Consider the following 16,003-nt stretch of genomic DNA (forward strand, 5'->3'; position numbering starts at 1 on the left):
AAAATCATTTGGACAGTTTAAGTGTATTAGTTGACATCAAACTCTTTAAATTGGCTAACAAGTCATTTTAAAAACTCCAGGACTGGCCGAGGCAGATGGCCGTCCCTCACTGAGCCTGGTTCTGCCGGAGGTTTCTTGCTTTTAAAAGAAAGTTTTTCCTCCCCACTGTCGCCGAGTGCTTGCTCAGAGGGAAATGTCAGATTATTGGGGTTTTGTTTTTTGTCAACTAATACATAACTTATCTTATTGGGTACTCTAAATTGAGTCTATTAATTTAGAGTGCCCAATAAGATGAGTTTTTATTAATTTTATTAATTTAATAAAATCCTAAAAAGATTATATTGTGACTATTGCATGTTTCATTGTCACACAAATGTCTACATTTTTATTTCGTGTGTTTGTCATTCTACTCAAAATCACACATTTTAGTAGCAACTATTGTACATGGCAGATGTTTTACTCTGATTGCACAAACCTTATGTAGGAGTAGGTCACAGATAATAGGTATTCATTTGTAAATTTGACTTCTGACCTCGTATTGATACAGAATGACAGGATATTTGTATGTAAACTATAATGTGATATGTAGAATCCACATATATTGGTATATAATTTCCCAGATGTTGCCAAAACAAACAATGGCAGTAAGGAACATAGCTCTAAATAACATTAGGATCTTTTAGACCCTCACTATAGTTTAGATGAGAAATCAAATAGACAGGTCAGAGGTCAAATGTGGCATTAAATCCTAATGCGGTACATTCTTATGTTGACAATACACACCACATTTGTAAGAATCAAAGGTATAAGTTAAATTATAAGGCTTTTTATATGGTGTTTCTCTAGGAAAACAGTTAAGATCACATAGGAAGGCTCTTCTTTGTATCTGCCAACAGAGGCGTTATGGTCACACTTTCCTTAAAGCAAGAGGTTCAGCTGCTGAAAGCACTTGAAAGCACCAGTTTCTGGATCAGCACCCTAAACAGAATGATCAAACTTTCAATAACAAAAGAAAGTAAAGTATCTGTGTGATATAATCTATAGCAGACAATGGTTCCCATGGGTATATGGTGCAATTCCTGGGCCTGCAGTCACTGCACCTGCCCAAAGTCTAAGCCGAAGCCCCCCAAATAAGCCAAAGGTAGGCTGTAACATTACCTTCCTTTCACTTTTTGACTTGTATTTTATGAGTTGCTGAACATTTTTATTCCATGCCTGTGAAAAAAAAGGACTCTTCAGTGAGGAATACATAGCTTTGCGACAGGCAGCAGGTTTACTAAAAAAGAATGATACAGTCTTTTTTACATTAAGGCATGAGTCACCATTTTTGTAAATCATGTAATGCCAATGAAAGCTGATGGGCTGCATCATCAGCAGTTTTGGCTTGTGTAAAAATTACCGTATCATGAGCATACATATGAAGTGCCAGATCTTTATTGGATGACCACTTAATTTCAGAATTTAAGAAACAATGCATGTGACTGTGGCCTGATATCAGCTTGGCATCCTTTCATCTCTCTAGCCTTTTTGTTAATTATGCCTTACTAAAAATGCGTACAACAGAGAAACAGCAGGCTTAAAGGTAGTGTTAGGGACTTTGTTTCAGAGGGAGGTGGGCGGATAAAGATAGCATCAATACCAACATTGGCATTGTATCAGATTGATACAAGTGTGAGAGGATCAGTACTTTGATTACTTTCACTAGAGACAGGCACATTTACAGTCCAACTATCCATCTTCTTCCACTTATCTGGAACTGGGTCGCGGGGGAGAGGTCTAAGCAGAGAAGCCCAGACCTCCCTATCCCCAGGCACCTCCTCCAGCTTGTCTGCGGGAACACCAAGACGTTCACAGGCCAGCCGAGAGATAATCTCTCCAGCGTGTCCATTTACATTCCAGTCTCCAAAATACCCATTTTTAAGATACATGAAAATCTGTGATTTATTCAAATGTGTTTCGAATTTGCAAACTAATGATGAGTAATCTGATAAATCACGACACACTGCTCTCCCCTACATAATCGGTGTAAAGTATCAGGATCAGCGCTGGAAATACTGGCCCTGTGTTGAATTAGTATCGGATCAATGCTGCAGTATTGCTCTGCACTAATTTCAGACACTGGATGAGCCAAGAGGCAGCACAAAGGCCAGTATAGAAGAAATGAGGAATCCTGTCAGTCAGGCCAAGCCTTTGTAGTACAGTTCAGGGATAAAAATATGGAACTAGAAATGAGCACAATGAGTGCACTTTAATATGATCCCAACAAACACATTTTGTGTTTTAATCCCTTTAATAAACTTTCACGAATCATCAGTGTACAATCAGAGGCAGACACAGACTGAAGCAAAAGATTTCTTTTTTAATTCCAAGTGAATCTTGACATGGTACACCATCATTTCATAATTTGACACTCACCAATAAGAGTCACCAAGAAGGAACCCGCTTTTTGTGACAAAGTATATACGGCTTGGTCACACTGAAATTCACTGAGAACTAGAGGAGGGGCGAGGGGCAGGAAAACGACTGCAAACTGGTAAGACACACATAATTATAACCAAACAATTATCATTTCCCCAGTCCTCAAATTGATGTATATTGCACAGTGCAGTTGCTACATGTCACACTAGTGTAGCATTTAAGATAAAAAATAAAACCAAAATGAAAAATCAAAGCCACACAAATCTACACACATTTAGAACAGTAACAGATTCAATTTAGCAATCATGTCTACATAATTGTGTCCAAGTACAACAAATGTTTACCCGATAATTTCATAGGTGCCGTACAAAAATTCATGAGTTCACACTGCTTATTTTTCAGTCCATATGAGACATTGAGAGGATGTTTGGTAGCTTTGATATAGCGCCAATAAAGGCAGGCCTGGGGGTCCAAATTTTAGTGTTAAGAGTGGAGCCATTTTTTGGATTATTGCTTTTTTGGTTTTGTTTTTTTATCAGAGGGACTCGTTAATTACAATGCCTATAGGAGGAACTCTGTCACAGAAAGTTCAGCTTTCCCCTTGTGTTTTATTGGTGTCCGAGCAGTCCTCAGGCCTGCTCGAGGATGCTGAGCACCAAGTGCTTTTGGATCCTGGGCTGTGCAACCCCTCTAGTGCCTTTGAGATTGTTAACCTCAAATGGAGAGGGAGGGGGGGTTGTGGCGTGCGATGTTGCTGAATTTGGTACATCTCATCACCTGTGCGTGGCTGACAAACAATACACACAGGGGCTGCACGCCACAGGATTTAAAAACTGATTTTCCTTGGAGTGGAGTACATGTTTCGGTGCAGTTGCACTCCAAGCCAAACTGCGCACCATTGCGCATCACTTAAAATTCATCAACGCGGTAGAATAGTAGACAAAAAAAACAAACAGGATACACCCATTAATTAAGCAACATAGCAAAAACCAATATGATGTAATACAATAAGCAGATCAGGGTGGGATAACTTTGGAGCTAAACCTTTGAATATTAATTGATAGATAAAGCCTTTTGAAGGAACCCCTGACTGAAACACATGATGTCTGCCTATGGTAATAGCTGCATATCAACATCCCAATCACAAAAAAAAGAAAGAAAAAAAAAAGCTGTGCAGCCAGCAGAAATGCAACAACATTTGAAAACCACAAACAGATGTTGAGTTCCACAAATACATTCACTGTTTGAGAGTAAAGCTTTGCATTTGTGTATGTTCAGGCCCTATGTTCTGGAGTACTGCACAAATACGGTGAGCACGATGAAACATTCCCTGACTTGAACCTTCTTAGGATTCTGTGAAAAGAGGGATTGTTTTTAGACGTCATGTCGGTCTAACAAACAAACTTTGGATTTTTTTTTCTTCTTTTTTTGTGAAAACAGGATCTGATCCCGTTAGAAAGAAAACTAGTCTAAATGCGTGACTGCTTTGATATCGATGCGAGACGTCATCTCTCAGCCACTTGTATGAAGAAAGGCACTAGTTGTACAGTACAAATAATTGCGAATACAGTCCGATAACGCAAATAAGAAGAAAAACGATAATACGTCAACAGCACACAGAATCAAAGAGTGAATCCAGCCTACGTTTGAAATACTGATGCTAAATACATACGCACAAAAAACCCCAAACACACACACACACACACACACACACACACCAAAAAGCAACTGAATTTAAAAAAAAAAGGGAAAAAAGAAAAGGAAAACTCATAACTTCCATTACAGCAGTTTACAATCACTTCAAAACAACAAAGCCAATATACAGAGGCACTAGCATATAGAGTAGCATTCAATATACTCTAGGATCAAAATAAACCCCACTTCTATTGTATCTAGCTGTCAGAACTACAATACAAGAGCGAGAATGCAGGCTAGAATGAGATTAATCCTCGAAATTCACAGCTACGAAGTGGCAGATAATCAGTACATAGCAGCTTATTATCTAATACATTCCAAAAAACAATTTGCCAAACACAGCTCAGAAAAAAAAAAAATAATAATAATAATAAAACCTCAACCGAAACACTCAAAATAGAGATCTCACAATATATTCCAATGTTGACAACCGCAACAAGTATGCTGGAGGTGAAAAAGAGAGAAATATCGTCGACCATGCTTCAGAAATTATTGAAAACAAACAGTCTTTGGTGCTGATTGGAGTAAAATACCAGCTGATATGACGGGTAAAGACACAGCTCTACTACACGGTGGGGGGAAAAGAAAGTCGAAAAACACTAGACACACACAAATCAAGGCTATGCATCCACCCTGAAGGAATGTATCAAATCTGACAACAGGCTTCAATACATGGACCAAAAAAAAAAAAAGAAAGAAAAAGGTTCGCCTCACATGAATAATTTCAAACGATTATAACTCTAATACTCGATAGCCCAGCAATGATACTGTAAGTTGATAGGTTATTTCAAACACTGAAAAGCAGTTTAAAGTAAAAACATAAAAATTCATGTTTTTTTAAAGTCTATGCCACTCCCAAAATCTAGAACGTAAAATGCATTAATGCAAGTCTAGCCTAAATGCCAAATAATAAAAACACAGCAACCCAGAGTCTATCTAGATTGTATTGCAGTTACAGTAAACAGTGACAATACTGTTATGAATTAAGTATTATAGTGAATAGAAAACGATTATCAAAATATCAAATCACTCTTTATGTACATAAAAAGCTCATTCAGTCAAAGCCCTATGTGTGCAGCCTCTAGCTAAAAGAAATCCATAATCTGACTTAGAAAGCACACCCAAGTCCAACGTTTGCCAATATTATTACATAAAAACAAGGATTAACCTCATATGTATCCAATAAGCCCACCTTATTTAAACTCTGTAGGTTAAGTGCTGCAAGACTATTTAAATGTACAATCTACTGTATAAGCTCCTGAAGTAACGTCAGAGACACTCGTTTTAAGGCACTAAGAGAGGGCAGCAGTACAGTCTGCCCGAAACAAAGAGGGGGTGGGGGGCTATCAGCGGTCGTCAATACACACTGGGATGGCTTAACAAACACAATCTGACCGGCTTGCACATGCTACAAGGCAATAAGGATAAAGGGGGAGGGAGGCTGGGCCGCCTGACAGCAACAACTACTGATTTCCAGCCGTGAATTAGATCATACTCTCTGAACAACAACCACTGATGGGAGGTAACATGCAAAGGACACATTCTTAATTAAAATTTCCTTATTGTCATATGAATTAATTCACTCCCGTTGCGCTCTCTTTAAAGCTTTGCGGTTTTAATCTATTATTTCCTCCGTTAGTCGATTTCACGGAAAGTCTTTCAGAGCTCAAGATGCTCCGACAATCAAAACATAATCAATGAATCGGGATTACAGGCTGGGAATTTCTTTGTCCTCCGAACTTTAATGTCATCTTCGGCATTGTTACTTTTTTCTTACTCGGTCTGCTATGATACGTTGTTTTCCATCTTCCCATCTTCTTCTTGCTCATCTTCATCATTACATGCGTCCATTTTGTGCTCTGCTGCTAGCTCTCCCGGCCCAGGTTGATGCCCCTGTCCACTTCCCGTGGCCCTTCCTGACCAGAAGGTACTGCTGTGGCCCCGCCCTGCTCCTCAGATATAAGAGAACTGGGGGTGGTGGCTGAGCTTGGTGGGGCTCAGAGGGAAGCCTGTGTAGGCGGCTGGGGAGGCCATGTAAGGGTGAGGAGGGGGCGGTGGAGGAGGGAAGGGAGGTTTGAACTGGTGGGGGTGGGCGGCATATCCAGGCTGGTGGTGCGGGTGGATGGTTGGGGAAGGGAGGAGCCTGTGAGGGTGGGGAGCGGGGTGTCCAGGGTGGTGAGGGTGGGCGCTGATGCTCAGGGTCACCTGGTGAACTATAGCGCCTCCTTGGGGGTGGGAAAGACCGTAGCCATGCTGGAGGAGAGGGGGAGGAGGTGGGCGAGAGGGCAGGATGGGGTGGGGATGGTGGGCGGTGGTGAGTGGGCCGCTGGGAGGGTAGGACAGCAGAGTGTGGGGGGCGGCTGAGGTGTGTGTGGGGCTGAAGGTGTGCGTGTGGACAGTAGGGGGAATGTAGGCGTGCGGCCGCAGAGGCCCATAGTTGCCGTTCCATTCTTTGGTGCTCTGGTTTGAAGCGTACGGCTGCACCTGAGGGAGAGGACAAACAAAGAAGACTCATTTAACACCAGGCGCAACTCACACAGGAGCAGTTTGAGACTTCTGATATATGCTCAATGCTCTTCTCTCTCAGAGTAAGACAAGAACACTGACATTACTCGTGTCTCTTGCTGTGAACATGAGCTCATAGCTACACAGCCTAACGGTGCTGCGTTTTCCACTCCACTAAAAACCTCTTGTTTTACTTTCAACTGGCAGCAACAAAAATCAATATTAGAGATTACTGATTTAGCTTTTTGATTCACAGGTGAACTCTGGGTGATATCTGGGCATGTTGGAAACCATTACTGGCCTGAACGGACCAGCAGCCAATCAACTGGCTCAACAAGTTTTTTTGCTGGCCCTAAGCCACTGGTTAAGTCATTTCATGAACAGAGATTGGAAGAGCTCAGAAAAGGGAAACAAAAACTTTCAGCACCTCTTTAAGTAATCCATCGCAGACAAAGTGTATAAACAACACATTGTCTTTTAATGTAATCTATGCTGTGAACCATTTCTTGGCTGAAAGCAGAAGCGTTCAAGTTTTTGCTGGTACGCGGCGACGCGACCCCCCCCCCCCACACACACACTAAAGCTTCAGAGATGCAGATTATGTTATCGCCACTCAGAAACAGCAGTTTCCTGGTAAACAGTGGCAGCATAAAAGACAGATTCTTGAGTATAAACATACAGCTGACTGCACAAGCTGACAATATCAGAATCAGTATATGCCATTAATCCTTGGGGTGGGTTGTTTAACTTTGTAACATGCACTCAATTCAAATCGGGAAGAAAATTGAAATTTACAATTGACTTAGTAGTCAATTAAAATCTGCCTCACTATTCCTTTGAAAGTTCACTGGCTTCTTACAAGTTAGTCCTGATCCCTGGTTTTCCCTTCCAGCTGTTCACTGTTGTTACAGTCAGCCTCATAGACAAACACACAGTACCACATACAGAGTGTGGGAAACACAGAGTCCTCCTGGAATGATCTCCTCTAAGTAGAAGCAAACCTTAGTTCAAACCTGTTAACGGTCTATATATTAACAAGAGAAAGGACACAAACTGACCTGTCCAAAGCCCAGGGGGTGCTGCTGCCCAGTCACCTTTTGCTGTCGGGACAGCAGGGGGGCGGATGGGAGGAGGGGGATGGAGGAGGGAGTGCTCTGTTGTCCTACGAAGCTGCATCGCCCTTTGGACCGGGACCAGGACTCTAAGACTGGAAGAGACAGAAGACACATTATTCAAACAAAAGCATATACAAAGCCAAAAACAGACTCCAGGTTTAGTCTGTGTGACTAAAAAGTAACAGCAACAACCACAATGACTTCAAACAAGAATGCACACCAGAGTGACAGTAGGTTTACTCTGTTTAAAGAACATGAAACTTTTGGCATCTCAAAATGTGACCATTACTAATTTAAGTTAACATGACATATTTTAACCTGTCATGACTCAAAATGTTAAAAAAAAAAAAAAACATACAAAAAAACCCTTACTCCTGGATATATGTAAACAGCTGGGAATCTTCACATACAACACAGAACCATTAAATAGATAAGAAAATCCATAAAATCAGGCAAAGGGAATAAAAGACAATGGACACTCAGAAAATGTCATCTGAGCAAAGTTGATCCTCAGACTCTGATCTGTATCAGTTTTTAACTCACTGCACAATTAACACATTTATAATACATAATTATACTATGGGAATAGAAATTGATCTGAAACTGATCTCATGGCAGTGTCTTAGGATAACTTTTGCTGCACAGCAAGAACCAACGGCAAAAACTCAAGCTCTGGTCCAGTACCAAACCAAATGCATCCTCCTTTCCCCCTCCGTACGTAGGATCCAAAAGAGTATCCTGTCCTGTCTTTATGTAAACCTTTAGAGTCTACTGTAATATAATGTGGATCACTGATGGAAGACTCTACGCAGATTTAAAGAAGAAAAACTTTTCTTGAGGAACGTTTCAACTCTAATGGAGGGAAAGCCATAACAGAGGCCAAGGGCGTAGATTTGGTTTTGGCATTGGTGGGGACGGGTGTTTCAACCACCGAACCCCGCCCTGTTTCTTTTTTTTTTTTTTCCTTTTCGTCTTTGCGTCTTGATAAAAAAGGAGAAATATACTTGCCTACATATGCTATTCTACATGCTATTAAACCATTTAAAATTACAATTCATAGTTTTATATGTGAATTATATAATGTTAAATTACTATTAAACAAATGACTGACTAAGTATTTTAGACTTTAGTTTACTTCAGCCATATTCCACATAAATCAGGTATCATACAAAAATAAAAATAGCTTCAAATACAGTCAAGACAATAAAAGAATATAACTTTAAGGACTTAAATGTGGGATGGAGCGATTTCGCAGGTCTTTCCTCCCCACTGCTGTCAGACTCCACAACAAAGACTTTTGCAGCTGATCAAACACACACATGTGCAATAAGACGTTGAAAGTTGTATTTTTACTCAGGTGTATATAACATTTGTATTCTATTTTTATCCTAATGTATATTTTATTCTATTCTGTTCTGTACAGTTGTGTACAGTATATTATTCTTATTGTATTCTAATTTTTGCTATATAACTTTGCACTGTCCACTTTCTGCTGTGACAAAACGAAAGGTAATCTTATCTTAACACGATTACTTCAGTTATAGTACACCAACTTCTCTTATACATTAGCTCTAAGGGAACACTAAATGAACTGGTGGTTTTTGTCCATAAAACTCATCTGAGATGACCACAAAATTATTATTCTGTGCTTGATGTGCCTCACCTTTGGCCCTGGCTTTTCCCCTCTGACTGGACTAGGACATATTGCCTCTTGATAAAATAACACATTGATTCGTGCCATATAAAAAGTGAGACAATTCAGATTCTTTGTCAAATCTACACTAATCAATCAATTTACATCAGCAGCCAAACAATTGTAGTGCAAACTGCACTACAAGGTGGAATATTTGCAAAATCATGACTACCTCATGATATTTTGTCTCAAAAATTAACCCTATGAATATGTCAGTGCCACTGGGATGAAATTATTGTGTCACCAACATTTTAACGTTAGACATAATTTTAACAGCCTCTGTAAACTAATATCCTGGCTTGCTCGAGGCTGCCGTTTTTTCTGACAGTTTCAATCAAAATTAGAAATGTTGCTCTGAGACTGGGAGAACTAATAGTGCTGCTTGTTGTGCAGTTAGTGTCCAAAAGCCGTAATTCATGGTTGCATACAATTTTAGACTGATGTGGGCCAAAGCCTAGCATAGCCTGTAACGTTATTATGACGGACACATTTCATGAGCGAACTTGGCTTTAAGTGACTTAAAGGTTTCTTTGAAAAATACTTTCTTATATGCACGTTCTTCCTCTTTGCTACCATCCTCCTCTCAGCGCAGGTTTGCCGCTGCTGAAACTAAACAGAGCTCCCTTAAAGGCACAGCCAATCACATTGGCCATATTTGTCACATGAGGTCGGACTCCAGTAGAGAACGTAATTTAACTCTTTCTGAACCGCTGGGTGAATGAGACGCTGACAGATCCTTTTTTTTCTTTCTATTGTTTTTTTTTTTTTTTTTTTTTTTTTACAAGAAGCGATCAAATTATTGGTGGGGACAATTCAATAATCGCTGGATATTGGTGGGGACGTGTCCCCTCCGTCCATGCCAAATCGACGCCCTTGACAGAGGCAATGTTAGCATTGCCTACAATGGATGCATCTTTTGAGGTCTTAGACTAGAATAAAGTCTTCTGCTGTTGTCTCTTGATCACCTGTTAAAGCCTCTATGACCCACTAGGGGGCGGTAAGCCCCTACTGCTTCCAAATGACCTGTAAAGCAAACACCACCAAAGCACAGGTGACAGACCACACAACTGGGCCAAAAACATGACCACCCCCACCCCACCACCACCACTATTTCAGGTGGGTTGTTTAAAAACTCCACTTTTATACACTTTTTAAGGAAAAAAAACAGTTCAAAGCTCTCTGCACTTGTAACAAAAAACAAACAAAAAGATACAATAAAACAAAAACAACCTCCGATTATAATTATACACATAGACAAACTTCGCATTGAAGAATCAGTTTTCACTGACCGTTTCTCTGGACACGCTCCTCTATCCCCTGAGTGTTGTTATTCTGCACTCTCATTGGTGGAACTACCATTGTCTTGATGCCACGTGGGCTCCTGCCCTGCACAGTAGGCGAAGGCTGTGTCGCTACTACAGCAGCCAAAGACGGGTGGTTGTTGTGGTTACTGTTGTCAAGGTAACGATAGGAACTGTTGCCGCGAGGGGAAGTCGACGTGTCGGATGAGGGGGAGCCTTCCACTGTGTCACAGCCGCTCTCGTGACCATCATCCTCAGACATGCTGAACAGGAGGGGAGGGACAAACAAACATAAAGAAGATTCAAGCAACTGCTACTTAAAAGTGTTTTCAGTGTTTTTCTGTTGAGCAACTTTTTTTTAGTTACTGAAGGATGTAAACTGCTACCTGTTGGCTCTCTTGCATGGTGAGACTGAAGGGCTGGACTGAAGAGAGTTGGAGGCAAACGAACTGGTGCTGAGGCTGCTGTCGGGGCTGCTCAGTGAGCACACTCTCTCCATAGACAAACTGGTGTTTCCGCAAGCCTCACACACACACTTCTCTTTGCACCTGAGGACACGTTTTTAAATTTTTTTTAGTCTGAAATAGCCAAATTTAGAGGTAGTCTCTTGTATAATGCAGGGACTTTCACAGAATGTTGTACATGAAGCTGACATGTTTTCCCTCATAAGCAGGGTGAGCTTGAACGAGTTCATTTTCCTGATTATACTCACTCATTCAGACGGCACCTCAGTGGTTGTTCCTCCCCACCCTCATCCTCTGCATCTGTCAGATCACTGCGGATGCTGATAATGCTGGGAGTGGGGCTCCCGTCAGTGTCGGCCATCAGAACCCCCACATCTCGCTGCCTGAGCAAGTCCGACTCTCTATTAGCGTTCGTCGCCACCTCTTTGAAGCAGCTCACTTCCTCCTCTGCATCATCATCATCCTCATCTGTGTTTTGAACTTCTGGTTGCCTGGTTTCCACTAAAGGCACCTCCCTTTGAGGCTGCTCCCTTCCTGCCACTGCCTGTTCAACAGCATCAGCCATTTTGGGGGTCCGACATCCAGTGATGTGGACGTTGCTGGAGTGAGACAGGTTCCTTTAAACAGAATTATTTCATAAATGTTTAATATATCAGTGACAGAGAATTTAAATCGTGCACAAGGAGCAGAATCCAACCTGTTGTGAGTGTGCCTGTTCCTTTTATTGGTTGGCTGTGGCCACACAACGTGAGCTATGCCGATGTTGATCGGCTGATGGGCCGAGAGCGCTGGCATCTGATTAGTCAGGAGAGGTTGTTTGATCACTGCGTTATAGTGGCTGTTGTGTGGACGCACTTTCCTGTTACAGATTTTAAGAGTAAAAGGTGTAAGAGAAACATGAAACTCCATATTTGGGTAAAAGCATAAAGAGAATAGAAAACATGCTGTGACATGATAAGAAAAACAGTTACAACTCATGACAAGAACTCCAATAATGATATTTCAACCCTGCTTTGCACATGATTTGGTAATTCCCAAAAATAATCTTATCATTTTTGCACACATGCCAATAAAGAATTTGACAGAAAAATGTTGACCAATATAAGTCTTGCAAGCAGGGACTTTCCCCAGACTAAGTCTTTGTGACTCACCCCCAGTCGCTGATCCGCTGCGGTCCAGCTGTGGTGTCGTTGGTTAGGGAGGATGGTGGTGGTGGTGGTGGGTGAGAGGGAGGAGGCCCCACTGGAGTCATCTGCTGCCAGGCTGCTGGGACAAGGAGCTGCTGCCCTCGGTTAGACCAGGCCTGCTACAGGGACAAAGGAGTCAAATCATAGATGTTATGTAATCTTCTTTTGATCTCCATTGGCGTCAGAAGTGGTTTTTGAGGAACTGAAGCTTTTACTCAGTGACGCATCAGCAGTAGGGCGACGGGAGCTGAGTTACTCAGGGTGTGTCTGCCACTGCTTCTTTAACAGTTCAACTTATTGTTGCATGTACAGAGCTTACCTGAGCTATTACACCAGGCCTCACAGGTAAGGGTTGTATAGGTGCCTGAGTTGCCATGGGGACAGAATAACCTGCTGGCTGATTAAGGTTGCCTTAAAAAACAAAAAAATTAAATTAAATTAAACTGTTACACAATAACTAAATTTTATGCCATTTTGGTAAAGTTACTTCTTAGAAAATATAAAATGAATGTTGTGTAACTGCCAAAAGAAGCTATAAACAGTCGATATACCTTGCATGGTTGGAGGACAAAGAAGGAGGGCAGGTGGGAATGAGTCACTGCACCCAAACTGACCATTTCCGGTTGTCAGAGCTATCCCCGGATGCAACACTGATGGAGCCGACTGGGTGATAGCCTGCTTCAGATACGTGTAGTTGACACAGACGCAAAGGCAGAGCAGAGAGCAGTGGGTGATAGACAGAAATCAGGTGAGAAGGTAGAGGAGAAGAGAGGAAATGAAAAGGAGCGGTGACAAAGAGAGACAAAACAAAGGTTAGCCATGAAAAGAAGATAATGACAGCGGTGCCAGTGAAGTCAATGTGACAGAAATATTTAATCCCAACATAGCACATTCTCACCTGAGTGTGGATTGGTATGTTGCTGTAGCCCAGGAGGCCAGAGGAGGCAGTGGGAGCTAGAGGTGGTCTTGAGAAATGAATGGTGTTCTGGTTGAGAGCGTCAAAAACTGCATTGCTGGACCGAGTGTGGCACATGTCCATGATGCGGAAAGATGACTGCACACTGGTAAGGGTGACAAGAGAAGCTGTATGTTTGTGGTTCACGAGTACATGATGTATTTTTACCATGCCGGTGTGCTCTAAGTTAGACAGGAGAAAGGAAGCACACAGGAATGTGAAAATCAACACATCTTGTGAGCTGTCGTAGCCTTACTGGTTGCTGTGAGGGTAGTCCAGTAGATGAGTCATAGTGAGGAAGGGGTGACTGAGGACACTGGTGGGAACAGTCCTGTCCTCGGCATCGATCAACAGCATGCTCTTAAGCAGAGACACAAACTCCCGCCTGTCTGCCTTCTCTGCTTGCATGTCAGCGTTATCATGACTCAGCACCAAGTTCACCTAATTGACAGAACAGTCACAGCCACAAACTTAGGTTTAAATATATATTTTGTGAAGGTAAGACTTGTATTGTATTGTAAGGTGTTTTATTTGTGTCTGGTGTGGTTTGAAACGATCCAAGTGATTTGGTTTATAAAGACTCACGTGGGCTATGTCATCCAGACAGCTGAAGATGTACTTTCTGGCCTCTTTGGATTTAAGTCCTGTCTCTTTCTCATGCTCCTCTGTTGTCTGGAGGATGAACAGGAACATGAAGATAAATATTTCAGACACATAAATGTAATATGTTAAGACTTTTGTATAAGCAGGGGTTTGCATCTCTGTGTTTTGGAAATTACCAGTGGATTTGTTTCAGAGATGAGGGATGAAAGGTTGGAGTATTAGACAAAGTATACAAGCAGGGAGAGCAAACTATACACGTCAGCATGCAAATCTGGATGCGCAACTTGTTCCAACTGAGTTTTGCTGGAAAGTACACGTACAGATAAACACTCGGCTTACATTCATTTAAACTGTATTTAGAGTCAGCTCAGCAGGTAGTCTAAACACAGTTTCACATTTCCTTCGGCTTTCCTCCGGGTTTGCCGGCTTTGTTCTGTTTGGAAAAGATCATGCAGCTGTTTCCTATTGGGAATGTACTGCCACTTCTTATTTTTCCCTGACTGCAAGGATCTTTCACTTGACTTTTTTTTTTTTTAATTGTAATGAACAGTTACTGACTTTTAATGACGTGTAGTTGGCAGGAAGAGGCAGACATTGTGTTTGTGTCATATATGTGTCCATTTTTGTAGGATCTGAATGCACATACTTTTAGTCTCCACGATGCATAGGGAGAATCTGATTCTTTGGAGAAGAAACGAGAGGTCTTGGTCCCCTTGTTGAGCAGCTGTTCGGGAGGCAGGCCTTGAGTCTGAGAGATGTACCGGATCTGAGCGGTGCAAGAAAGCAGACAGGACGCAGTGAGGAAGAGTCAGAGGAAGGAAGAGGAAGAAAATAACAGGAAAGTCACAATCAGTCACAACAACTTACATAATCACAGCATAAAACCACACAACATGATCATCATGAATGTAATGAATTTCACCCAGTTTCTATATTAGTTTAAATCAGCTGATGCACTTTGATTGTGTAAATATGCATATGACTGTTCTTTAAAAAGAACATAAGGTAGACTGAAACACTTTCTCCAACATGTACCCCATAGTACAAGTTGGAGAAATGGTTGGAGAAACCATTTTATTAATAACAATCTTCACCCACAAAATGTAGTCAAAGGCTCAAATGTTAAGCGACAGATTCAAATGTTCTCAGTCCATGTGTAAGCAAGGATGGCCACCGTTTACCCTTTTCGTCTCGCACTAACAAGTCCAAACTTTCTTTGTAGTTGACTGCAAGAAATCACAAAGTTTAACACAGCTGAATCATGTAATTTCACAATGTTTTTATTGGGATGTGCAGGCCTCTATCTGATGTTTATTTAATGAGCATGAAAATCCATTTCTATTTATCAGCCCATGCTTACTTTTACTAATTTGTGAGAAATTTTAAAATGCCACTGAAGGTGGGATTACCTTCACAGTGTGATAACAGAGAAGTAAACCATCTTGCCCAGATGTAGGCTGTCTTTTACCAAGACTGGTTGAGCTGACCCCCCAGGCTTGATTAAACATCTTAAATACTACGATACTCCAGAAATTCCATGGAAAACACAAATCCTACAGTAACAATTTTACAGTGTGTATATGTGTACATGTCGTGTCTACGGCCTAGAACAAATACACTGACTTGCCAGAGAGCACTGGACTGAGAACCTGCTGATGGTGCACTGAACGCCAACCACACTGTCTATGTGTGCACAAGTGTGTGTTATGTGTGCACGTGTGAGTGTGCGCACTTGTCTACCATCAGGCTTATGTTTATAAATACATTTTGCTGTGTAGAGTGGAACTGCAGTGAGCCTTGGCATAGGACAGCATGCTTTTGGGGACTCGATGTGCACGCGTGAGTGTGTGTCCTGGCATGGCCCTGTGATACAGAGCTGTCAAAGCTCAGCGGAGGACTATCAGCTACTCTCTGACTGATGACAGTTCAAAGCATTAGCTGCTTCTAGAGGAACAAGGACCTCCAAAAACACTGAGGAACACACAATAAAGCAGGGCCGATTTTAAAGAATCGATTGCTTTGTTTGGCAACCAAGCAATCGATTCTTTAAAAAAACAAAAAAAAAAC

The 16,003-nt window shown here is 41.6% G+C and overlaps 1 protein-coding gene across 3 annotated transcripts in view; it reads right to left on the reverse strand.

Annotated features, from left to right (window-relative positions):
• Positions 1-2,339: 2,339 nt before the first annotated feature.
• The window catches only part of LOC134630419 (homeodomain-interacting protein kinase 3-like), a 31,727-nt gene continuing 18,063 nt past the window's right edge, over positions 2,340-16,003 (reverse strand). For 2 of the 3 annotated variants that reach the window (XM_063477692.1, XM_063477691.1), the window contains exons 6-18: positions 14,583-14,702; positions 13,919-14,005; positions 13,590-13,774; positions 13,277-13,439; positions 12,930-13,056; positions 12,698-12,789; positions 12,343-12,497; positions 11,889-12,050; positions 11,440-11,808; positions 11,114-11,275; positions 10,716-10,990; positions 7,677-7,825; positions 2,340-6,597 (exon numbers count right to left, since the gene is read on the reverse strand). In XM_063477692.1, coding sequence (XP_063333762.1) covers positions 6,067-6,597; positions 7,677-7,825; positions 10,716-10,990; positions 11,114-11,275; positions 11,440-11,808; positions 11,889-12,050; positions 12,343-12,497; positions 12,698-12,789; positions 12,930-13,056; positions 13,277-13,439; positions 13,590-13,774; positions 13,919-14,005; positions 14,583-14,702 — 2,577 coding nt within the window. In that variant the 3' untranslated portion in view covers positions 2,340-6,066. The remainder of the gene's footprint in view (positions 6,598-7,676; positions 7,826-10,715; positions 10,991-11,113; positions 11,276-11,439; positions 11,809-11,888; positions 12,051-12,342; positions 12,498-12,697; positions 12,790-12,929; positions 13,057-13,276; positions 13,440-13,589; positions 13,775-13,918; positions 14,006-14,582; positions 14,703-16,003) is intronic. The other variant, XM_063477693.1, reaches the window with a different exon arrangement.

Source organism: Pelmatolapia mariae, linkage group LG7 (assembly GCF_036321145.2).
Source record: "Pelmatolapia mariae isolate MD_Pm_ZW linkage group LG7, Pm_UMD_F_2, whole genome shotgun sequence".
Lineage (NCBI taxonomy): Eukaryota > Metazoa > Chordata > Actinopteri > Cichliformes > Cichlidae > Pelmatolapia > Pelmatolapia mariae.